Genomic DNA, 25966 nt, shown 5'->3' on the forward strand with positions numbered 1-25966 from the left:
TGTGTTGTAAGACATAACTTTATTGTTTTCAATGATGCTTTAACAGGAGTTTTTTCTGGCATGTCATGTTTGCACAATTGTTTGCTGAATGTGTACCGAACATGTCTAGAATCGTTCGTCCAAAATGAGAAGTAAGGACAAAAGCCTATTTATTTCATCGTAACAACGGCAATTACTTATTTCTCTATACTTCCAGATATTCCTCCTAACCTTATATGCACATACCAGTAAATCTAGGATAGACTGCCTGTTTCATCTATAGTTGTGTGCACTTTTGTTGTCAAGGATGATTATGAATGATATGTACTTACCATGCTAAACAATCAGAATCTTACATAATCAACACGATAGAATTTGCTTATTGTAGATACATGAAAAACTTAACCTTAATTGATTGCCACTATAAGTTGTGACTAGAAGTGTTGCTTTATAGTAATAAGTTTGATAGGCATCCTGTAAGTATTTTATCATAGCAATTGTTTTCATACAGATGTCACAGTTGCATTTAGGACACTTTTTAGTAAATATCCTTTAAGGAATAGTTCATCCCTACTCCTGTATCTGTTCACTCAGTTCCTACTATAGTTATATGCAGTGTGCTTGCATCCACAAAAAGATAGGTGGCTTTGTATGGCTGAATTAAAGTGCACTTGCTGAAAGAATAAAATGCAATGAAATGAATGGATAGACTGAAAGTATGAAAACAATCTTATCTTTGCCAAGTGATACTGTGCTGTTAGATGAACCAGAGGAGGACTGTAGGAAGAGCATGTAAAAAGTAATTGTATATAAGGATATGGCTCTTGTTTTTGAAAGAGACTAAGGTACATATAATATTACAGCCTGTAAGTGTGGCCAGTGTGAGAGAGGTCACAAGACATCTGGCACAGTCATGTCTGGTGCATTCCTATGTGGCTTATCCATGAAGCAAATCATTACTTGTTTCACAGGAAATGTAATAATCTCATCCACTGATGGGTGTTTTTGTTCTGTAGCTAAAGACATTGCTGATAACTTGTGTTGCTCTGTCTTTCCTTGACTTTTCTGTTCTGATGATACCTTAGCTATCTCTCCTGTAGATAAAGCAACTCTGGTTCTCACTTCTGTTACTCTACCTTGGGTGACTAACGTTCCTTCACCCTCTGATGCTCCCCTTACTAATCCTGTGCCACCCCATGTAATATCTTTTCGAACTGTCTGAAAAGTGCTTGTCTCTCAGGATACAGGGATGGCTTATGGGCCTGATGGTATCCATTCCTGTGTACTGAGTGTGTGCCTCCAACTTGCACATGTGCTTGCTTTTGTGTTCCATTTTTAAAAACAAAACTGCCTTCTTCATGGAGGCATTTATTGATACATCCCATTCCTGAGAAGGTTGATGTTTTAACCTCTATAATTATTGTCATGTTGCTTTGACTTTTATTTCCAGAATTTTGAATCCTTTCTCAACTCTATCCTCAGACATCTTGAATCTCTCTAATATCCCTGATCACCAGTATGGCTGCCCTAGGTGAAATCCACAGGAAATATAATTTCCTGACTTGCTAATGTCTGGTCATCATCTCCAAAAGATTTTTGGGAATTCCATCGGTTTGTCCTTGATGTATCCAAAGCTTTCAAGAGGTGGTGGCATTAGGGTCTCGTATCAAAGTAACCCATTTTTTGGCTCCCCTCCCTTTTTTTCTCTCGTCTAGCTTTTTCTCAGGCTGATCTGTCTCTGTGGTTTTTGATGGATCCCCTTTTCTCCATTAACAGCAATGTAAACACTTGAAAAAATGTCAAATATATAAATTCAACTTCATCTTAGAAAAGGTTATCTTTAATGTACTATAGAAATTAAAAACCTTATTGAAGGCATTTCCAGTACTCCAAAAGTTGTAATGTTAGTTTTGTTTCAAAAATATCAAGTAAGCTAATGATCTCATAACAGCAATTAATATCAAATGATTGGGAATAAGGAAGATGTCTTGTGACGTACTTTAACCTTTTAATGATCTTGGTTTCAAAACCTCTATTACAATCTTTTCAGTTAGATGAATGTTTGCAGAGCAGCTGGGGAGGTCTTAACTATACAGTGTTAAACATCTTGATAGTAATCCTAGTTAACTGGAGATTTTGTGAGGGTCACTAGATTTTGACTTGTAAATATTAGATGCAATACTAATTTTGATTTGATTATTTCAGCTATCCAATAGCTTTGGATATGATTGCAACAGGAAAGATTAATGTCAAACCTCTCATCACCCATCGTTTCAAACTAGAGGAAGCTCATCAGGCATTTGAAATTGCCCGCACAGGTGCTGGAGGTGCAGTTAAAGTCATGATTTCATGTGATTGAAATAAGAATAAATCAGGAAGTCACATGAATATTTGATTTTTTTGGAATTATTCTTCAAGCAGTGCTGGTCCTTCACGGGACCAGTGCAGTTACATAACCAGTTGTGATTGTGCAGGGCTTAATGTTGTGGACTAGCAACTGTATTGTAATAATTCATAGAAATTGGTCAATGAAAAATATAACTGACGAGTTGAAATTTATTACAGTACTATGCAGAAATAAAGTATATTTCTTAAGATTTTATATTGTTGACTGCTTAATGCCTTTGAACATCCAAAATCTTGTACTTGAGAGGATGCTGGTGACCAATGAAACCCCCAGAGCTCGTGTTTGTTTAAGTACCTATTACTACCTTAGTCTGCATCATGTGTTTAAGAACAGTAAATAACTGTAGTTAATGTTTTTTAAACTGGTGTATTGGAATAATGGTCATTTTTATGATTTATTCAGTCATATGTATTTTTAGACACTATCTTGCATGAAGTGAAGTAGACAATCAGGGCTCTGCAGGTGTTTGTAGGCTTGACTCTTGATGGAAGAAGAAAGGTTGTCTGAAGAGGGAAAGATGAAGAGCATTCCACAGTGTGCCTGTTCAAGGGAAGAAGATGGCATTATAACCATCCCTTTCCATACAGAAACTGTGGCAAGCAAGTGTCAGACGCCTGCCTCGAGTCCAAACCTTGGAGGTGGGGACACTTGCACACAGCTCATGGAACAGAGAACAGTGGCCAAAGTGATACCTGTGGAATAGAAAGAGCAGCAACATTACAACATATAGGAAGGGATACAATATAGATATTCTTTGGTAATTTGGTGTGCATGCACGTGATTACATGACTGTATTAATTATACTTAACTGCCATTTCCCACATTAGGGAGGTAGCACAAGGAAGCAGACGAGGAATGGCCCAACCCACCCACATGCATATACATAAACGTCCACACACATACATATACATATGTACATATCCATACTTGCTGCCTTTGTAAATTCCCATCACCACCCCTCCACACACTAAATAGCAGCAATTTTATGATGACAGGGTTCTACATTTGTGAAACCTCATCTCTGAAAAGTCTCTGCTTCATATGTCTTTAGCTCTTTATATTGTATGCACTTAGTTTCATTTATTCACCACCCTATTTATATAGATTTCACTTCTCTCAACTTGTTTCTTACCAACTTCTCAATGGTCTTTGTGAATACCTGAAAACTTTTGACTCGACATGTCACTAAATTCAAAAACCTGAAAGTTGTAAAGATCTCTTCCATCATCCTTCTCTCTTCTACGGTGGAAAAATTCACTAAACCTCAAACTAAGCAACTAGACTCCCAAACCACCACCTCCAGAAGCTAGCCTTGCCAGACATCTGTTTCTTCTTAGCACTATAGGAAAGGAAGAACTGGAGAATGTTCATGTAGCAATCTTCTAACTTCTTACCCAGTCAATGTACCACACCCAATCAACACAACCACCAAAAAAACTTAAAATACAGTTTATGAAATCAGGTTGGCCATCCTTCATTCAGTACACTGAAAAAATACAAACTCCAAAACTTCAGTAAGATGACTTCTCATCCCAAGATCATGCAACATCTTCCAAGCCACAAGGGCACAAATGTAACCCAAATTTCTTCCAAAACAGTTCCCCTTGTCCCTATAATAAAAAAATTATGACATGCATGTTGGCAGACCCGAATACCACCATCCGATAATGCTTGTTTAACAATGGGGTCTTGGCTACGTTTCTTCCTTGTATATCAACTGACTCATTCTTGTATATTCCTTGACAATGAGATCATTACATGAAAGTTGGGGAGAAGCGATTGGTTAGAGCGAGGGAGCTTGGAAAGGAGACTTGTGTGAGGAAGTACCTGGAGAGATTGAGTGTAGATTGGCAAAAGGCAAGAGCAAATGACGTGAGGGGAGTGGACGAGGAATGGGATGTATTTAGGGAAGTAGTGATGGCATGTGCAAAAGATGCACTGGCATGAGAAAGATGGGCAGATTAGAAAGGGTAGTAAGTGGTGGGATGAAGAAGTAAAGTTGTTAGTGAAGGAAAAAAAAAAGTTTAGACGATACTTACAAGGAAGGAGTGCAAATTACTGGGAGATGTATAAAAGAAAGTGTCAGGAAGAAGGTACAAGGGTTGAAAAAAAGGGCAAATTCAAGTTAGGGGGAGAGAGTATCATTAAACTTTAGGGAGAATAAAAGGATGTTTTGGAAGGGGGGGAAAATAACATGCGAAAGACAAGAGAACAAATAGGAACTTCGGTGAAGGGGGCAAGGGGGAAGTGATAACAGTGATGAAGTGAGAAGGGGAGAGAGTATTTTGAAAGTTTGTTAAGTGTGTTTGATGACAGAGTGGCAGATGGGTGTTTTGGTCTGGGTGGTGTGCAAAGTGAGAGGGTCAGGGAGAATGGTTTGGTTAAGAGAGAAGAGGTAGTGAAAGCCTTGCAGATGAAATTTGGCAAGGCGGCAGGTTTGACTGGTATTAGAGTTGAATTTATTAAGAAAGGGGGTGCCTGTTGTTGATTGGTTGGTAAGGATATTCAATGTATGGCTCATGGTGAAATGCCTGAGGATTGGCAGAACAAATGTATAGTGCCCCTGTGCAAAGGGAATAAACGCAAGTGTTCAATCTACAGAGGCATATGTTTGTTGAGTATCCCTGGAAAATTATATGGGAGGGTATTGATTGAGAGGCTGAAGGTATGGAGAGAGCATCAGATTGGGGAAGAGCAGCTTGGTTTTAGAAGTGGTAGAGCATGTGTGGATCAGGCGTTTGCTTTGAAGAATGCACGAGAAATGCATAGAAAAACAGATGGATTTGCATGTAGCATTTATGGATCTGGAGAAGGCATATGATAGGGTTGATAGAGATGCTTTATGGAGGGTCTTAAGAGTATATGGTGTGGGAAGTAGGCTGTTAGAAGCAGTGAAAAGTTTTTATCAGTGATGTAAGGCATGTGTGTGAGTGATGTCTCCATGGTTGTTTAATTTGTTTGTGGATTGGGTGGTTGGGAAGGTAAATGCATGAGTTTTGGAAGAGGGGCTAGTATGCAGTCTTTTGGGGATGAGAGGGCCTGTGAAGAGTCAGTTGCTGTTCACTGATGATACAGTACTGGTGGCCAATTCAAGCGAGAAACTGCAGAATTTGGTGCCAGTTTGGAATAGTGTGTGAAAGGAGAAAGTTGAGAGAGTAAATGCAAATAAGAGAAAGGTTATTATGTTCAGTAGGATTGAGAGACAATTAGGATGCAAGATTGAATAGAGAAAGGTTGGAGGAAGTGAAATGTTTTAGATATCTTGGAATGGACTTGGCAGCGAATGGAACCATGGAAGCGGAAGCGAGTCACAGGGTTGGGGAGGGGGCGAAGGTTCTGTAAGCGATGAAGAATGTGTGGAAGGAGAAAACGTAATCTCAGAGAGCAGAAATGAGTACATTTGAACGAACAGTAGTTCCAACAATATTATATGGTTGTGAGGCATGGGCTATAGATAGAGTTGTACAGAGGAGGGTGGATGTGTTGGAAATGAAATGTTTAGGGACAATGTGTGGTGTGATGTGGTTTGATTAAGTAATGAAAAGGTGAGAGCGGTGTGGTAAAAAGAGTGGTTGAGAGAGCAGAAGAGGGCGTGTTGAAATGGTTTGGACATATGGAGATAATGAGTGTAGAAAGGTTGACAAAGGATATATGTGTCAGAGGTGGAGAAAAATAAGGAGAAGCGGGAGACAATATTGGAGGTGGAAGGATGGAGAGAAAAAGATTTTGAGTGATCGGGGCCTGAACGTATAGGAGGATGCGAAGGGTGCAAGGAATAGAATGAAATGGAAAGATGTATACTGGAGTCGATGTGCTGTCGTTGGACCGAACCAAGGCATATGAAATGTCTGGGGTAAACCATGAAAAGGTATGTGGGGCCTGGACGTGATTAGGGAGCTGTGGTTTCGGTGCATTACATATGACAGCTTAGAGACTGTGTGTGAATGAATGTGGCCTTTTTTTTTTTTGTCTTCCTGGCGCTACCTTGCTGAAGCGGGGGGGCAGCGATACTATTTCCCTTGGGGCAGGGTATCGCCGAGAATGGATGAAGGCAAGTAAGCATGAATATGCACATGTATAAGTCTGTATGCATATGTATACATGTTGATATGCATATGTATTTATATGTGCGTGTATGAGGATTTATGAGTACGTGTATACGAGTGGATGGGCCGTTCTTTGTTTCCTGACGCTTCCTCGCTGACGCGGGAAACGGCGATCACGTACAAAACAATGAATGAATAAAGGCAGTAAGTATGAATTATGTACATTTGTGTAAATGTATATGTTTGTTTATGTATATATATGTATACGTTGAAATGTATAGGTATGTATATGTGCGTGTGTGGACGTGTATGTGGGTGGGTTGGGCCATTTTTTCGTCTGTTTCCTTGCGCTACCTCGGTAACACGGGAGACAGCGACAAAGTATAGTATGAAAATGAAATCATATATATATATATATATATATATATATATATATATATATATATATATATATATATATATATAAATTTTTTAGGTGCACTGTGGTTGAGTAAGGCAATACCTAACTCAGGGTAAATGATTATGCAAATCACGAATGAAAAAATCGGACCTTCACTAGCAATGGACTAATGTGGCACCAAGGAATGGTGAACTAAAAACAGAATAACATCAGTAAATGATGATGTTTGAGTCTGGTTACCTATGCAGCACGAGGAGACTACAAACTACCATGGAAACACCAAATTACATTTCCCAACAAGTCTGTTATGCATCATTGTCATATACTAACGAGCCTCCCATCCTCCTCCTCCTGTGCGTAGCCGCTGGATTCACCGGTAATGATGAACAGTTCCCATCTGTCATACATCTGTAACAAAAGAACAGGTGTTAAACAACAGTGGAACCACGAGTCTAACAATTGAAAAATTGTAAATGATGTACTTGCAATGGAACTATTAGTCTGTCTCTTGTATAATATATATATATATATATATATATATATATATATATATATATATATATATATATATATATATATATATATATATAATGTGTGTGTGTGTGAAATCGCACTTCAGTAGTTCATACAAATTCATTTAACATGTAATTCTTCTATACATGTGACACGGTATGTTTCGTGGAGACAATCCACCTCATCAGGTGCCAGTACTTAAATTTATTTTGATCCCAACATCACACTTGATTTCCGCCGTTCAACACCAATCCTGTCTGCTTTGTTTGGCCATAACCGTTGTAAGGGAGAGTGATTAAGGAGGTCACGTGGCGGAGGTTGACCTGGGTAGCTGAGCGTGTCTTAGAAATGTGTGTGTGTGTATGTGTGTGAGTGCGAGTGCGTGCACATACACAGTGATAAAGACACGGTACACATATATAACAAGTTTACGAGTCGAGTAATCGCAAGGGTAAAACTCCCTGCAACAATTATTGACCTCACCTCTCATGCACAACGCTTGACTAACACGCACCTCACACCTATCTTCTCTTGCTAAATTCCTTTTTTCTTTTCACACGAACAGGATCTGCGGTAACATTGCAAATGGATGATCCTCCAACGCCAATTCGGGGTGGCGCAATCGGTCTGGAGCTTTAAGGTCGACACAAGAGCACACTTGACTGCCTTGTGCAATTGGCATCTACTCTGCCTCCACAGCCAGAGCTCTCAGACCTGTAGAGCAACATTGTAGAGCAACACCCATTTGCTTCCTCCCTCTCTCTGATCCCTCCGAAACCCGGCTGTCAGAAGGTGCTCCTTTGCGCTACCATGGTTCTCGCTCCGAGGGTAGAGTGTTTGGCTTCTCAAGTACTACCCATTGCTCGCCTCATAGATCACGAGTCAACTCACGTAAAGATAGTCCATTATGGTGTCAAAAAAAGATGGTTGCCATGACATCTAGGGAATATTAGATATATCGAGAGGTATAGTATATTCCCCACCTGATGGTAACTAAGGGAAGCTGTGGAGAGATAAACTTCAATTCCCACACACTAAACTTTCTTCTTCGCAAACCCCACCTCTGAGTAACCCCATTTTCTGTGGACACCTTGTCTAACGTGGAAGCACAAGTGTGGTATCAAGAAGCTAATGACGCAAGTTGACATGCACGTCTCAATGTAGAGGATTCATCCCTGACAACTTGGCGTAAGAATATCATTACCAGAAGGTGTTCGTTCCTAGCATCCTTTTGACCCTCGATGACCAGTCAAGACTGAATTCACTTTTACACCATAAAACTGCCGCCACAAGTTACAATGGACGAGTCTTATACAATGACATTTGTTTACCTTAGAGGAGAAGGCAAGAGCAACAGATTACTCATTAACGCTATATATATATATTATATATATATATATATATATATATATATATATATATTATATATATATATATATATACGAATGGAAGAGGACGAACAGCTGGGTTAACCGTGGTATGCTGCCGCGAGGTTAGGAAACAAGTCACGAGGACGAGCAGCAGCGGGGTGAGGGAACCAGTGATATATCCGCTTGCGGAGACATACTAGCGTAACGCGAAGCAGGTGTTACACTCGCGGACCGTATTCCACGTAGTCCATTTCTCATCTGCCATCGCTAACCAGAAAATACTAGTATCTACACGTGTAGAAAGGCCAAGTGTGGCTCACGATCGGTACGGTGGGGGTTACAACAGTTCTCGCTCCTCGCTCCTCCTTGCTGAACGGTCCAGTTGGGTACGCCATCTCCTCCTGGGTTTACACAAGTCTTCTACAACATCAATAGGAATAAAGCACCGGCATCCCGTTCCATAATGACCAGTAAGTTATTTGATAACCCGATTACAGACGAGATCCAATGAAATATATTTGGAACCTGTGCAAAGCATTTACCCATTGCGGCCCCGCCAGTTCTCGAATCCAGGGGAAAGCAAGCTCCTCAAAACTTATCCCCCCAGTGCCTTATACTCTCCTCAAAGTTGCGTGATGCAGCGTTTACTTTTCGTAATCAGCCACCAGTGTTGTATCAACGAACAACAACTGACTTACTCCCCAGGTCCTCTCATTCCCAATAGACTGCACACTTACCTTTCTCTCTAAAACTCTGGCATTTACCTCACTAAACACCCCATCCATAAACTAATTAAACAACTATGGGGACATCATCACAACCCTGCCGCAGACCACCCTTCACTGGGAACCGATCACTCTCCTCTCTTTCTACTCGTACAAATGCCTTGCAACCTTGATGAAAACCTCTCACTGCTTCTAGCAACTTACCACCCAAACCATATACTCTTAAAACCTTCCACAAAGCATCTCTATCAACCCTATTATAAGCCTTCTCGAGATCCATATATATATATATATATATATATATATATATATATATATATATATATATATATATATATATATATATATATATGTATATGTATATATATATATATATATATATATATATATATATATATATATATATATATATATATACGATAAGTTCTTTCCTTTATTACATCCTCAGACAGAGGATGGAATAAACATTTGTTTATACTCATCGTTCTTATTTTCTCTTTCCATTGGTGATTGTTGTGTGTATATATATATATATATATATATATATATATATATATATATATATATATATATATATATATACTTAACCGCAGTCTCCCGCGCTAGCGAGGCAGCGCAAGGAAGCAAAGAATGGCCCAACACACCCACATACACATGCATATACATGAACGCCCACACACGCACATATACATACACACACACACACACACACACACACACACACACACACATATTGTCTTCAAACATCTAATTTCCAACACATCCACCCTCCGTACAACCCCATCTATATAGCCCATGCTTCACAACCATATAACATTGTTGGAACCACTATTCCTTCAAACATACCCATTTATGCTCTCCGAGATAACGTTCTCGTCTTCACACTTTCTTCAATGCTCCCACAACCTTCGCCCCCTCCCCCACTGTGACTCGCTTCCGCTTCCACGGTTCCATCCGCTGCTAAATCCACTCCCAGATATCTAAAACACTTCACTTGACTTGTCCCTCAACCCTACTGTATCTAATAACCTTGCTCTTATTCACATTTACTCTCAGCTTTCTTCTTTCACACACTTTATCAATCTCAGTCATCAACTTCTGCAGTTTCTTACCCGAATCAGCCACCAGCGATGTATCATCAGCGAACAACTGACACTTCCCAAGCCCTCTCATCTACAACAGACTGCATACTTGCCCCTCTCCAAAACTCTTGCATTCACTTCCCTAACAACCCTATCCATAAACAAATTAAACAACCATGGAGACATCACGCACCCCGTCGCAAACCGACATTCACTGGGAACTAATCACTTTTCTCTCTTGCTACTCGTACACATGCTTTACAACCTTGGTAAAACTTTTCACTACTCCTTGCAACTTACCTCCCACACCATATATTCTTAATACCTTCCACAAAGCATCTCTATCAACCCTATCATATGCCTTCTCCAGATCCATGAATGCTACATACAAATCCATTTGCTCTCTAAGTATTTCTCACATACATTCTTCAAAGCAAACACCCGATCCACACAACCTCCACCACTTCTACGAGGGATCACGGCGATAACCAAATCTCTGATGTCGGTAACTGGACACGAAGTCTTCAGTTGACATTTATGGTTTTCAGCACGAGAAATGGTTCACCATGCACCTGGCATAACGATTGCCTGACCATTGATCACTTATGAATAATCGAGGATTCTAACTAGCGGTTAGCCTGAGCTTTCTTGGTTTCCATATGGTATTCAAGTAATGTATATGTAGTTCCCTCCAGTAGCCTCAAAAAAACGAACGTAAGGACGCTTTACCACTTTCCCCTATTTTGTCGGAAAGAGAAAGACTCGTGATGAGAATGGCGCTGGAAATCTATTCCTTTTTACTCGTTGACCGCGATGATGATGGTAGTACCAGAGGATTACTGACGAGGAAAATACAATCATCTTATTCTTTGCCGAACGAATTACAGACAATGTGTTTACGCGATTTGTCAATCTTGACTTTAAACATCTTTACGTATCCAGTTTACGGTTATTACCGCTTCTGTAGACGATAGGATTCAAGGGAGATTTGTCGCCTCTGTCACCGATTCTAACGAGCGTGATTTGCGTAAAGAAGAACTGCTTAAGAAAATATAGTGTAGAATGTTGGGGGGTTGGGTCTTACCTCCGAATAAGGGTGCTTGCCACCTCTGAATCAGATGCTCTATCCTTCTATATGAGGCTGGAATCTACAGTGTATTTTGTCATCGAATCTAAGATGAAAGTTCTTGCGTGTGGAAGATGGAGACTGCCTTTTCTCGTGGATTAATATGGACAGCATCAACGATATCACCGCCTGTCGAGTTAAATACTGATGAAAAGGGTTACACTTTCTTGATCTTGTTCGACACACTTCAAGTGAATGGTTTCGTAACATTAAAGCTTACGTGAATATTAAAGAACACGATTCAACATGAACGCAAATGCATCCTATTCTTTTCTCCTAGTGGGGGCAAAAAAAAAATATGACTGATGATTGAATCAGAGGGACACAATCAACGAACTTCGAGGATGAGGGAAAGGCACATAGAACATCGGAGACTTCTCACGTAAAGACAAGACTCCTTCGGAGGTGCTTTACTATTCCGACATGTGTGATTGTCCTTTTCTCAACAATCTACCATCCATCCACTGAAACGGTCTAACCAACAGATTTCTTTAGACCTCTGATAGATGATCGTTTAGCTACTGGGAATGCCATTCCGTGGCGCAGCATGAGAGGAGCGCTAAGACTGGCCTATATTTAACCAAAGTGAAGTAGTCGAGTATCTAGAAGCATATCTAGAACCGAAATAGAGAGAGAGAGAGAGAGAGAGAGAGAGAGAGAGAGAGAGAGAGAGAGAGAGAGAGAGAGAAAGCTATTGAGGTTAACGTGATAATTTGCCTACGCTATAGCGGTTCTTTTTTATTACACTGTCAAATAATACCTAAATCAAGTTGGGAATTCACTCAACGGCAGACCAATGATGTGGTACCAAGGAATGGGAACGAAATATATTGCTGGTAATAAGCGATTGTATTTGCGTTTGGTGACATGACTGCTATGCAGTACAAGGAACGTCATAATAGAACAACCCTGTTAAAAAGTTCAATATAGCCTAGCCCGTTAGCTTAGCGTAGTACCTCATCAGTATACAGTCACAGGAGTTACGGGAATTGATCATATCTGTCGCAGCGGAGGCGAAAAGTGGTTACGTCTGGTTCTGGCTATATTCACGCTTTGAATACACCTGTGCGAAAACAGCAGGTGTTAAGGACAGTAAGCTCCCATCACTTCACCTGTATATCGTACAAACTTGTCACGTGTGCATATTATTATATAGATGTATGTATATATATATATATATATATATATATATATATATATATATATATATATAATTATCCCTAGGGACAGGGGAGAGAATACTTCCCACGTATTCCCTGCTTGTTGTAAAATGCGACGGAAGGAGGAGGGAGCGGGGGACTAGAGATCCTCCCCTCTCGTTTATTTTTAATTTTCCAAAAGAGGGAACAGAGAAGGGGGCCAAGTGAGGATATTCCCTCCAAAGGGGAAACGAAACACGATAAGTTCCCGAGTGCACTTTCGTGCAATAATCACATCGGGGAGAAATTATTAGCTCAGTTTCATATCATATGATGCCTCACTATATAGTCAGACTGCCCTTCACTTGTGACATGTTAAGGGCAACCTGACTAAGGGATCATATAATATAAGATGAAACTGAGCAATTGATATCTCCCTCTCCTATATATATATATATATATATATATATATATATATATATATATATATATATATATATATATATATAATCGCAGTTTCCCACGTTGCAGGGATGCGCTAAGAACTGACGAAGAAAAGGCCTCATTCTCTTGCATTCATTCTCTAGTTCTCATGCGTAATGTGCCGAAACTACACGCTCATGTCCACAGCCAGGCTTCACTAACCTTTACCCGGTTACCCCCGGTTGCCGCATATACTCTAGTTCAGTCCAATGACAGCATGTCATTCTCTTATGTCACATCGCACCAATTCACCCTATCCAGTGCACGTCTTGCACCTACCTGCATGTCTAGGCTTAGAACACTTAATATGATTTTCACTTCATCTTTCCATTTCCTATTTGGTTTCCCCACTTCTTGATCCCTCGACTTTTGACATATATCCTCTGTTAACCTCTCCCCGCTTATTCTCTCCACCTGTCTCTACTTTTAACTCATGTATCCTCTTTGTCACTCACCCCACTCGTTCTCTCCCTATGTCCAGACGATGTCAGCACACGCTCTTCAGCTCTCACCCTTACTCCTCTTATCACCAAACCTCACTGTTATCATAACTGACTCGATCGATCCTCTTCACACCACATACTGTCTTAGCATATTTGATTTCTATCGTTTGCAATCTCTTCCGTACCTTCTTAACCATGGCTCATGCCTTGCATCCATACAACATCGTTGGGACTATCAAACCCTCAATAATACACATTTTTTGCCCTCCCAGATAGCGACCTCTCCTTCCACCCATTCTTCACTGCTCGCAGAACCTTCACCTACCCTATGACTCACACCTGTTTCCATGGTTCCATTCGCTACCATGGACGCTGGCAGGTATCTACAAACACTCCATGTATATATATCACAGCCATTGCGCGCCCGAGAGAGTCGAACCCCGACAACAGCAGGCGGCCAAGGTACCAAACTACTGGACCACCAGCGGGACAAAACCCGTCTATCTGGGTATCGCATAAAAAAAAAAAGAGCAGCTAAACCCCACCCAACGCAGAGTGTTCAAAACCAAGTCTAACACCACCATACTCACATAGCGTCTACTGTTAAGACTATATCAGCCACGTCCACAGATGAGTGTTCTTGCCCCACACAGGATACGGCGTGATGACGAGTCTGGTGCTGATGCTTTGCTTCTGGACGGTCGTTTACCTGTATCTGGACCCAATGGATCCTATAGTTGCTCCGTCCTTGGCAGATCCAAAACCCTGTGGCATCAAGTGTTCTGGTAAGTTAAGGATTTTACAGCAACAATGAGATTGAATCATGTATTATCACAATGTAATCCTACATATTTTCCATGGCCACCGATTATCTTTATTAAGTTTTTACACGTTTCATATCCCAGTTTACTTTTCTTACCAGCATATAAAATGGGAAAACATCTAAATACGAGAGTTGAACCATACTGCACTTAAGGAATGACTTCATGCTCGCAAAACAACTTTTTTCAGTGTTTTAAAAGTTTATAGGAAGACGTCGACATCCACCACTGACATAGCTCAAATTAATCACCGTAATCAAAGAGGTTCTCTGTGTTATCAGTGACCGACTACATCGACTTACAGATGATGTCGCCGCCGCCTACCTGGTCAACACTGCGGGCTGTATGATCCCTAATTTCCCCATGGAGGACATACTGAAGACGAGACGACCACAAATTGAGGTAAGACGGTCACTTGAGGATGGCGGATCTGCGAAAAAGATGAGCATTTGATTCGGTATAGATACAAGTACATTAGGAACGAGTGTATACAAGATGCAGGTAAAATCAAAGGGGAAACTTAAAATTGAAAGTGTCAAGTTCGACAATGTAATAGATCATAGCGCTTGACACTACATATATATATATATATATATATATATATATATATATATATATATATATATATATATATATATATATATATATGACGATAGGTTGTGGGAGAACAATTAAGAGATGGGCAAGAACTGTTTAGTGCTCTAACGCAGCGACCTCACAGTGTCTTCCTCAGTGAACTGACCACATTTGACCCGGACTTTCCCAGATGTATATCACTAGCAGAAAAATTTGTCTGGCTGTCTCAAAACTCTCCTTCCTAATTGGCTGCCTTCCATATTTTTTTTGCCCCGCCTCCTTTTGCTGCCGCTAAGACCCAATCCGCGAACCAGCTTTGCCAAACACACCAATCCTTCTCATGCTTATGTATGCAGCTTCTATGTTTCTCCCCACCCTCTTTTCCCACCCTTTATATAACGCTTCTACTCCCTGCTAGCCTGGCAGATATCCATATTCATCCACATATAACACAAAAGAGCTTGATGCCCATAAGCTCTTAAATTCTATGCTCAGAGAAATGCTTCTCCACCTCACGACTCTACCAACCAAGAGAAGTGGATGATCGGACATTTCATGGTATACGATACACCACACTGATCTCGCTTCCCCTTTACCACTTTTCTCCTCTTGGCAACTGATAGTGTTGGATGGCTTCTCTGTCCCCAAGCTTACGTTCTAGTGATACAGCGACGTCTACTATTATCATCATAACGTATCAAACGTCCTTCCTGGTCCTCGTTAATGACTTGATACTACAATACGCGTATATCTTTTAGGGCTTTGTGTGTTCCAAGTACCGCCCGCTGACGGAGGAGAAGAGACAGCATGTCTTGTTCTTCAAGGACCGTATCAGCGATTACAATTTGACATCAGACACCTTCAACTGCAGCTACCAAGGGATTGAGAAAGGACCCGAGAGGGTACACAAGTAAGTGGTATGCGAAAGAATATTTCGAACAGATAAAGCCATCGATGTTATGGCTTATTTTTCTCTCTAGTTTGATAGATCTACTTAGTGTCATAACCGCTGAAATTTATAGACAAGCAGATGAACTCTCTGCACCAACAGACTTCCCTTCACTTTGTCTCTCTCCTCCTTTAACTTCGTTTTCATGTTCGAACTCTTAAGAATTCTCTCCTCACATACTGTTCCTCTTCGTCTTTCATCGCGCATCCTCCTAACTTCCAAACACGTTCGTCTTTCACACCACACAATACCAGAGCTAGAAGAAATACTAAAGAAAACTTATATTCATCAAATCACCTGAGTGCTCGAATGAGGATAGTCTAACCCTGATAATTACAACATGGAACTATGGAGAAAATCCCAGACGACTGAGGTAAAATGGTACCTGTCAATATATCGTAAGACGAATCTTGAAGAAGAGACGATTACCGTAGAATCTCCTTTATAAACCACACGATCAAACTATACAAACGAATCTTGGAGATCACCATGGTTAGAACCTTTGTGGGTAAGATCAGTATGGAAACAGAAGACGAAGGAGATTAGGACAACAAAAGTTTCAAAATATTAGATTTGTGCTCCATGGACGGTCGTAAAGCGATCACCGGCAGTTTAACATAGGGGTTTATAGACTGCTAGAAGGTATTTGACTCGATAACAAGTATCAAGTTATAGAAACGCTCGAAGGAGGCAAGAGGTATATTGAAAACAGCTTGAACAGACGATCAACAGTATAACCGTTTCTCCACACCCTCTTCAGCTCTCTTAACCGTACTCGTATTACTCCTACACCCCTAACTTGCTCTTATCATTTCCGACCCGATCAACCCACCTCGTACCACATACTGTCCCCACCCAAGCATCTCACTCCCCACGTCCATAAGACATCCCCTGTGGGACAACTCGACTTCAACAAGGTTCCCTCAGTTCATACTCGCACTCCAGCGAACATGTTTATCTACTCCGCTAAACAATGACTTTACTGTCATTCTAATAATAACTTGATAGCATTGATGATAATCTATAGTGTATTCATGTGTGTGTGTGATATGATAATCTAAATAGTATTTCTTTGTCTGTGTGTACATGTGTGTGATATGCATTATTGACCAAAACTTTAGAACCTACGAGTGGGACAACATTTCAGACTTCGACATAATTATTCTGGTGTTGATTCTTCTCAGATGACACAAAATATATCATGACTAGATTATCATTGAAAAGACAGCTTAGAGAAACAACAGTATACAACCATTATTAATAATTCGTCCACGCAGAGAGAGCGAGAGAGCTTAGAGAAGCAACAGCATCCATTCGAAATTTAACAATAGTCCATACTTTACAGGTTGAAAGAGAGCGTTCCTCTTGTTATGGATAAGACGCCGATACCGGACGATGGGATAGTGGTGACCTGTTATAACAATAGTCTCGATAACAACACAATATTCTACCAGAACGTCCACTATTTCATACAACCTTGGAGGGCAGAGGAGAAACGAAAACTGTTTAAGGTATTTTACACTCTGTTTTTAGAAGACAAAAAAGAAAAAGGTTTTTCGTCATATCGAGGGTAGGTGGGTCAGCTGTTGTTTGCAGGCGACACGGCGCTGGTGGCAGATCAGAGCGAAAAAACTGCAGAATTTGGTGTTAGAGTTTGGGAGCGAGTGCGTGAAAAGACACAGTTAAAAGTGGATGAGAATGAATGGAAGGCTTATTGGGTTTAGCAGTACAGAAAGGCAGATGGTTTAGGGTGCGAGTTTGAGTGGAGAATACCAGGGAAAGTGAAATCTTTTGGATACTTGAAAGTGGACATTATAGGAAATAGAACCACAAAAGCTGATGCGAGTTATATAGACTTGATAAGGGGGCAAAGCCTCTAGGAGTATCAAGGAGTGTGGAAAGAGAGGGCGAAATTGGGTGTTTGGAGGTATAGTAGTCCCAACTGTGTTGTCTAGATGCGAGGCAAGGGTTATAGATGAGAATGTGCGGAAGAGGGTGAACGTTTTGGAAATGAAATGTTTGAATGGTTGAGAAACCTGAAGAGGGCGAGCTGAAATGGTTTGGACAAATGGGGAGAATGAAGAAGCAGAGGTTGACAAAGAGAATACATGGAGGGGACAAGAAGGATAGACCCCGAACTGAAATGGAGGGATGGAGTGAACAAGATTTTAAGTGATCGGGGCCTGAACGATGTGGTATACAGGGGACGACGTGCTGGATTGCACCAAGGAACGTGAGTCAGCCGGGTAAACCTCGGAGACGTTGGTGGGGCTTGGTCGTAGATAGGAGGCTGTGGTTTCGATGCGTCACGCACGACAGCTAGCAAATGGTGGCGAGCGAATGAAGCCTATCCTCCTATTCCTACCACTACCTCGTAAACACGGGAAACGGCGAACAAGTACGGAAGAAAAGAAACTTTAAGGTTTATCATTAACTGCCGAGAAAAGTACGAGGAAATAAATCAGTGGTAATAGATTCCTTTGAAATTACCTTAAATTCTTGTTTTCGTCATTTTCAGAAGAACTTCGGACATCGAAGTAACCACCCGGAGAAGCTGAGCGTTTTGTTGATGGGGACGGACGCAGTGTCCCGTTTCAACGCAATTCGTCACATGCCGAAGACCTATCGATACCTCATGGAGGAAGTCGAGGCGCTAGATTTTCGAGGCTACAATAAAATAGCCGAAAACACCTTACCCAATACCTACGCCCTTATGACGGGATATACCCTACAAGACTTAGACAAACTGAAATGCTCGGACAAAAAGAAATACTTACTCGACGACTGTCCGCTGATATGGAAAGATTTCGCTAATGAAGGTTTCCTGACGGGCTTTGGCGAAGACGTGGTGCCCAGGGGTATATTCACCTACAGACATAGTGGATTTGCCAAGAAACCAGTCGATTACTTCGTCGAAGATGTCTACCGTACGGCTTTGAGTAAGCTTTCCCATGGAGTCCCTTCCTTCAGGGGTTTCACATACAGTCCCTGTGTGGGTCCTAGGTTGACAGTGTCTGTGATGCACGACCACTCCTTAGCCATGGCTGAGGAGTTACAGGACATGCCGTACTTCGCCTTCTACTGGAGTGCGGGCATTACGCACGATCATCTCAGGATGCCAAGAGTGGTGGACGATGGATTGGTCAAGCTGCTGACTCAGTTCAACGAAAACGGGTACCTGAATCACACTGTTGTCATCCTCATTAGCGACCATGGCTTACGGTACGGCCCCTTCCGCCACACGTATTTGGGTATGGTGGAGGAGAAACTACCCTTTTGCTTCATGGTGTTCCCGCCTTGGTTCAAGAAAGTGTACCCCGAGGCCTGGAAGAACCTCGTCACGAATACCAAGAGACTCATCTCGAACTTGGACATCCATGAAACACTTCATAGTCTGGCGTCTGGGGACTTTGCCTCCGGCGCTGAGCGGTAAGACACGCAAAGCATTTTGTGTGTGTGTGTGTGTGTGTGTGTGTGTGTGTGTGTGTGTGTGTGTGTGCTAAATGTGCTTACGTCTTCGTGTCTTCACGAGACAAATCCTTCTCAGCATGACTTCAATCCTATCAATACTCATGAATACTATACCATTCCTCAACAGAATCTCTCAATACTAACTCGTTCAGGTAGTACGACTATAAATGCTGTTCCCTGCGTCCCACAGCTCAGTGAAACCCAAATATGGCCAGAGCTTATTCGCCGAGGTCCCAGAGACAAGAATATGCTCGGATGTCAATATCCCAGAGGTCTTCTGCAGCTGTGAGGTATACTTGACTGCGAGTATTACCGACGAGAGTGTCATAGCGGCTGCCGAGATGGTCACGAAGGAGCTTAACTCGCGCCTCGAAGAATTCGTCCAGTGCGAGCCCCTACACCTCGACAAGGTTGGTATGATAGATAGATAGATAAATAGATAGAGAGAGAGTATGAGACATCCCGTGCCGTCTCAGCTGCCATGCAAAATACGACAAACACAAACAAATCGGTTAGAATATAAAGTGACGTTCAGTCTCCCCAAGTCTCCATAAACAGCTCTGATTTGCAGGTTCTGAGCGCTCGACTGGCCTTCCCCAGCAACAATAGTGCGAAGCGTCGGCCAACTGACCATACCTCCACTTACCTCATCGAGTTCCAAACCAAACCAGGTAAGGCTTTGTTTCGGCTCACTGTTTGGAACCCACCAAAGATAGAAGTCACAACAAAAAAGAGTGAACGTATACTACATGTATAGTCAGGCACAAGCATATAAACACACACAAGTGTCATACCTGGAGAAAATCAATTCATGAGATGAATATCCCACACATTTCTAATACGATTTCTCTTCATAAATAGCTAGGTGATACTTGGCTTGTGTATACGCCTTGACGGAGGCTTCTGTCCCCACACAGCCTAGTTAAAAAGCCAGGGAAAACCATTAATTTCAACCTGACTTGCATCCAACGAAGCCAAGGGAGAACCCGCTGCACGCAGTTTTCTTATTTCCATATAAATTCAAGATAAAACAGAACTTCATTCTTAAGAAAGCGAGATCTTTTGCTTCAAACATATCCAGACGAGATCTTGTATCATGCCAAGCCCAGATCATGACTTCGTATACAGCTATGACGTGAGAACTCGATTCACACACACACGAATGAAAGATCTCGGACTTAACTAGGTGAACAACCACTTCGAGAAAACTTTACAACATACAAAACCAACCAAAAACTTAAGCTGTTGAGGACATGAAACATATGCATCCAGATGGAGACTTATTTCAAACAGTCACGTCTGAATGTGCCTCACACACAAACACATGAATAACCTATTTCACACATGCATTCAAGGTGTTACTTCAGTATATCGCTACACGAGAACTTACTTCATGCATAGCCAGGCAAGCCCGCACCTAAAACAGCGCACCTTACTTTACCAAGAGAAGGCTTATCGAACAAATACTTGAGAAATTATCGTCTGTAGAGTCAGGTGAAGAACATGACTCGTATACAGCGAGGTGAGAAACTGTTGCATGAGCAGATAGGTGAACTAGTTTCATACATACGTAGGTGAATGTTTAAAAAAAATTGATGATTTGCCCCAAAATTTACTCAAAAAAACGTAAGAAATAAAGTATACATAACTTGCGCCACGTATAGCCAGGTTACCAACTTAATGTGCTTGGTAGCCTCTAAGACGTAACGTACAGCTCATGCATATAACAAATGCAAAAGAATTTTGAATCGATTCATCAATTATGGAACGAGATTTTTACGCATTCCACTTCAAGCATCATCTTTGCGTACAGTTAAACGTTTGTACCAAATGTCATGCAATTAGCACAAAATGAGGTAGAATTATCGGGCTCCCATAACGTAGGATTAACATCACACACCGAGTTAACTCTTAAGACCATAGGACTCTGTATACACTATAGATTCTATTAACCAAAGGGACTAATACATCCTCCTTTCAGGCGGTGCTATGCTGGAGGCGATGGTGAAAAAATCCAAGGAGTTCACGCTCCTTGGGGAGGTGATGAGAACGAACAAGTATGGTAACCAGAGCCACTGCATGAAGCACTTCGTCCTCAGAAAATACTGCTTCTGTAAGGATCTCTTGGAGCCAAAAGACGGATCTCAGAGATAATGATTCGACATTTCATCCCATCTAAGCAACACAAGTGTATAAACTCTGCAACCACGTTACATGCTAGAATCCCTTGATCTTCTCGTGTTTAAGGTGGGATTTGATACCACTTGAGATGAAATTCCGCAGCCAAAATGAAGTTCCGACTCCCTACTTCACAGAATTCAATCTCATTAACGACTACCAATGCTAATCCGGTAAATCCTCTACTCTTTTATATGTCTTTGGGACTTGTATTGCTGCGAGATATCGCTACTTCGAAGTAGTTCATATCTGCTGGGATCAGCTTAGATGGGTTCATCAAATGTTATAGTGGAAGGAAAAAAAAGTTCATGCTTTCATGGCAAATTACCTAATTGTCTACGCCAGGCCAGTGATATGATACTGACCTGGAAGACACCTGTCGATTCTGTCCCAACTGTGGATTAACAAATGGCGTGCATTAAGCAGCTTAACCACAGTACAGTCAAAATACAGTGTGTGGTGGTCATTCCCTTAGGGTAACCATCGTTACACTCTGTGCTGTCTTATTGTTCTATTAACTTCAGAACTTTGATATGTACCACTTCTCATGTTGATCGATACATATTTTTTTCATGTTTAACCCTAGAAACTCTAGAAGAAATAACCACGTAGACGAGAGTACGACAATATGTTCCACAATTAGAGAAAACGGACTAAATAATCCCGTGTTTTCTTTAAACGTGGCAGTGCCATTATCATGTTGCTGTGGCTCCTTAAACGAAAGTCACCAATGATTGATAATATCCTTTTGTACATATTCTTTCCCCTCTTATGATGTATGGATGCTATACTGAAATAATAAAATCTTAAACTGGATATGATATCAAGTCCTAAAACCATTGGGTGAGGGAGATGGTGATGAGGGGAGGTGGTAAACTGGCGTGGTGAGGGAGATGATGATGGGGAGGAGGTAAACTGGCGTGGTGAGGGAGATGATGATGATGGGGAGGGGGTAAACTGGCGTGGTGAGGGAGATGATGATGATGGGGAGGGGGTAAACTGGCGTGGTGAGGGAGATGGTGATGATGGAAGGAGGTAAACTGGCGTCGTGGTGAGGGAGATGATGTACTGGTTACTTCAACGGTAAGAATGAGTCGTCAGATGATGTACAGAAGAGTCACCTATTGTGTCGAACGAAAAACCTCAGGATTATTCCCTCTTCGTTAGACCCACAGCCGAAGTAAATGTTAATGTTGGTCAAGTCTTGCACAACAGGTATAAAGTCGATGTTAATGTATCTTTCAACAGTTAATGTATCTTTCAACAGATAATGAATCTTCCAACAGTTAATGAATCTGTCAACAGTTAAGTCAATCCTGCTCTGTTAGCACAGTGTGGCAGTGGAGTTCCTGTTGTTTCAACATCACCCCTACCCGGTTGGCACATATGTGGCAGCTCTGCCAATCATATGAAGCTTGCTGGTGGAAGGTCAACGCAGCGTTACCACCATACCCTACGACAGGTTTCCCCGCACTCTCCACCACCTCCAAATCCACGCCCTTGGCAGCGCCCCACTCGTAAAACGAGCGTTAAAATACTGCTCAGCAGTTCTTTGCTATGCCAACACTTTACAGAGCAAAAGGCAGCCATTAATTATGCAAAACTGATTAAATTCTCTATTCATCACCGAAATTTAATGATAATGTAAACTAGGGATGATTATAATCTAGAGAGAGTCGTCCAGTCTTTCGCACGGGGAGCTAGACAATACCCAAGTGGACTAACGGTCGTGCAGTACGAGGTGACGCAGCCGGCTGCGCTTCGTCTCGTTTCATTCACTAGTATCGGCTGAGTGTACACATATGCTACCCCTAGCATGGATAGACACCGACCTTATGTAGTTTCCTTTAGCAATTTGCTCTTATCTGATCTGTAATTTGTTCAAACATGATCGCTGAACAGCACTCGATATCTATAAACAACCGAAACATGACCAAACATCAATTGACATATCGACTAAGTTGAAAAATCAATGCCAAACATCACTGGACATAACTATAACCAGCTAAAAAATTCGTGGAGATAACTATAATCAGATGAAAAAATCATGATGAAACATCGGTGATGTCTTCATCATCTAGGAGGAGGAAGGGAAGAGCGCGCGGAGGAGGAGGAGGTGGGGGAGAGAGGCGCTCCTCACCTCACCCTCAAAGGGGTTGCAGAAGGCACGGTGACCCTGGGCCTCCCTCTGGTCTGGGGTGGTCAGTCAATCAGCTACCCGGAAAAAAATCTCCAATTCACCAACTCGATTCCTGACTTTAATCCTAGACATCATATAACTATGATTAAAAATCATGGCCAATCATCATTGGATATAGCAACTATAATAAAAAATACAAGGCCAAAGTAATGGACTTTACTATCATCTTAGAATATGAAAATAATCCCTCGGATTTCCCGTACATTTGCCCGCAAATCACTAACTTACTATACACGGTGCTACACTCCAAATTGACCCTTTCCTCCAAACTAATCAAGCAAATTCAACCCAAAATCTTGAATTTCCGAACCAGAAATATATCACAGTCTCATCAGAAACATACGTAAATATTCATAATTGACTGCTTTCGTAAAGAATATAAATCAATACGATTTTCGTTATTAAAACAAATTGCCACGTATTAACATTACCAGGGGAAGCGCGCGCAAACACACACACACACACACACACGTACATTACAGACATCAGCGTCATCTTACAATTTCCTTTCACAAGTGCATTACGATGTTATTGCACACAATCTGTTCGTTCTCTCCCTCCTCACTACATCACGGGGTGGGGGAGGGGAGGGGAAGGGAAGACTGTCACTTTGTCCTAAGGTGTGCAGACGAGGCTACGTAACAAGCAGTTGGACCATCAAAGTGGTCATTTCCACTTGGCTACGATAGCAAGAAAAAAAAAAGAAAAAAAATAACCTTTCGTAATTACAACTATAACTAGGACTTACCAGTAAATAAACTGCAGAGATCACAGGGGTATTGTTAAATGTATACGGTACATACATCACCTAACGCCCTCCAATAGCAGGAATTCGAACCCCGTAACAATATGCGCGGTAGCTTGGTACACTGACCACTCAGCCAAGTTGCTCATGTAGCGGTTATTCGATTAATCATAATCGAATATCCATCGTCTCGCCTCCCAAAGCATTGGGGTCTATAGACCGGTCAAATAACATCAGGCTCACTCTAGCCGGTAGCCAACAATTTTACCGAACATATGATGGACGTAAACGCAGCAGAATAAGACAATGTGCCAGACATGAGAATATTAGGGAAGATAATGTCGCAGATGTAAAGGGCCGGTTCAACGATCGTATACTTGCGTAACGCCACAGCTGCAGTCGTCAGTCTAACAACACAAATGACCGCATCTGTTTTTGTCATGACATACCGGCTTGATGTGTAGCGGACACCTGTATCAGGTGTCGTGTCATGCCACATCCATCTAAGGTGTTACGTGATGTAACGTAACTTAGCGACATGTGTTATAACCACTTCCCATATACATACGAGAAACAAACTATATATATCCGCAGGTAATAACGGGTAATGTCAAATTATTGCATCTACCATAACAGTAAGACAATATACGTCTATTGTAAGGCAACCACAAATTACTGTCAACAACAACAACTATCAACACTGAGCTGTTCATATATTCACCTGTACATAAAGCGTACAGGTGGTGACTATCCTGGCTCTTGTGTTTTAACAATACTCTATTTCCATATTCCACATTTACTCTGCGTCTCTAAATGTAATCAATTTACATCCAACTATCCACATCAAATCACCTAAACGAGTTCATTACCTCATAAAATGATAACGTGGGGCTCACAGCCCGCCTCACACACACACACACCTGTAACAAACGCAATAGTTGCCTATCAAATGTTGTGTCACCTACCCATTATCACCAACCACATGTTTATACCTTTGTAACTCCGCTCTGAGCAACGCGGGATCGATGGAGTAACAACACACCTGCAGAGAAGGATGGCGCACGTCCTCACCCTCTGCCTGCTCACTCCGAGCGACGCCAGGCGGCGGCTGTTGCCCTAAGGCAACTGTCAAACAATTGAAACTACTGAACTATGAACCCATCAAAATCTATTTTTCGATTTAAAAGTTTTCTCCGTAACGTTCACTCTGGTTAACTTTCATATGGTACCATAAGTATCTCTCTTAATTGATAGTCTAACGTTATTACTGTATAACCATAGAACTTTATATGTATTCATTAAATGATTAGTTT

The 25966-nt window shown here is 41.4% G+C and overlaps 2 protein-coding genes and 1 long non-coding RNA gene across 4 annotated transcripts in view; 2 read left to right on the forward strand and 1 right to left on the reverse strand.

Moving 5' to 3' along the window:
- Positions 1-2581, forward strand: part of LOC139760122 (sorbitol dehydrogenase-like) — a 15158-nt gene extending 12577 nt beyond the window's left edge. For both annotated transcript variants that reach the window (XM_071682990.1, XM_071682992.1), the window contains one exon: positions 2185-2581. In XM_071682990.1, coding sequence (XP_071539091.1) covers positions 2185-2338 — 154 coding nt within the window. In that variant the 3' untranslated portion in view covers positions 2339-2581. The remainder of the gene's footprint in view (positions 1-2184) is intronic.
- Positions 2522-25786, reverse strand: LOC139760124 (uncharacterized). The gene is made up of 5 exons (XR_011715253.1): positions 25646-25786; positions 14859-14964; positions 14304-14478; positions 7163-7240; positions 2522-3078 (listed from the first exon to the last, which is right to left on the reverse strand). It is a non-coding gene; the product is annotated as an uncharacterized lncRNA (long non-coding RNA).
- LOC139760121 (uncharacterized) lies at positions 8861-22541 on the forward strand. The gene is made up of 9 exons (XM_071682989.1): positions 8861-9185; positions 14367-14498; positions 14839-14936; positions 15869-16020; positions 17405-17570; positions 18578-19488; positions 19721-19940; positions 20102-20201; positions 21512-22541. The coding sequence occupies exons 1-9, from the start codon at positions 9179-9181 to the stop codon at positions 21682-21684; spliced, it is 1959 nt and encodes a 652-aa protein (XP_071539090.1). The 5' UTR covers positions 8861-9178; the 3' UTR covers positions 21685-22541.
- Positions 25787-25966: the final 180 nt, after the last annotated feature.

This window comes from Panulirus ornatus, chromosome 35 (genome assembly GCF_036320965.1).
Source record: "Panulirus ornatus isolate Po-2019 chromosome 35, ASM3632096v1, whole genome shotgun sequence".
NCBI classification, from domain to species: domain Eukaryota; kingdom Metazoa; phylum Arthropoda; class Malacostraca; order Decapoda; family Palinuridae; genus Panulirus; species Panulirus ornatus.

Excerpts from the sequence above, each read along its gene's own strand:
- LOC139760121 (XM_071682989.1), top strand. Across the intron at positions 19,489-19,720 it reads TTTGCCTCCGGCGCTGAGCG|CTCAGTGAAACCCAAATATG; the intron begins GTAAGACACGCA and ends TGCGTCCCACAG. Across the intron at positions 20,202-21,511 it reads CGAGTTCCAAACCAAACCAG|GCGGTGCTATGCTGGAGGCG; the intron begins GTAAGGCTTTGT and ends TCCTCCTTTCAG.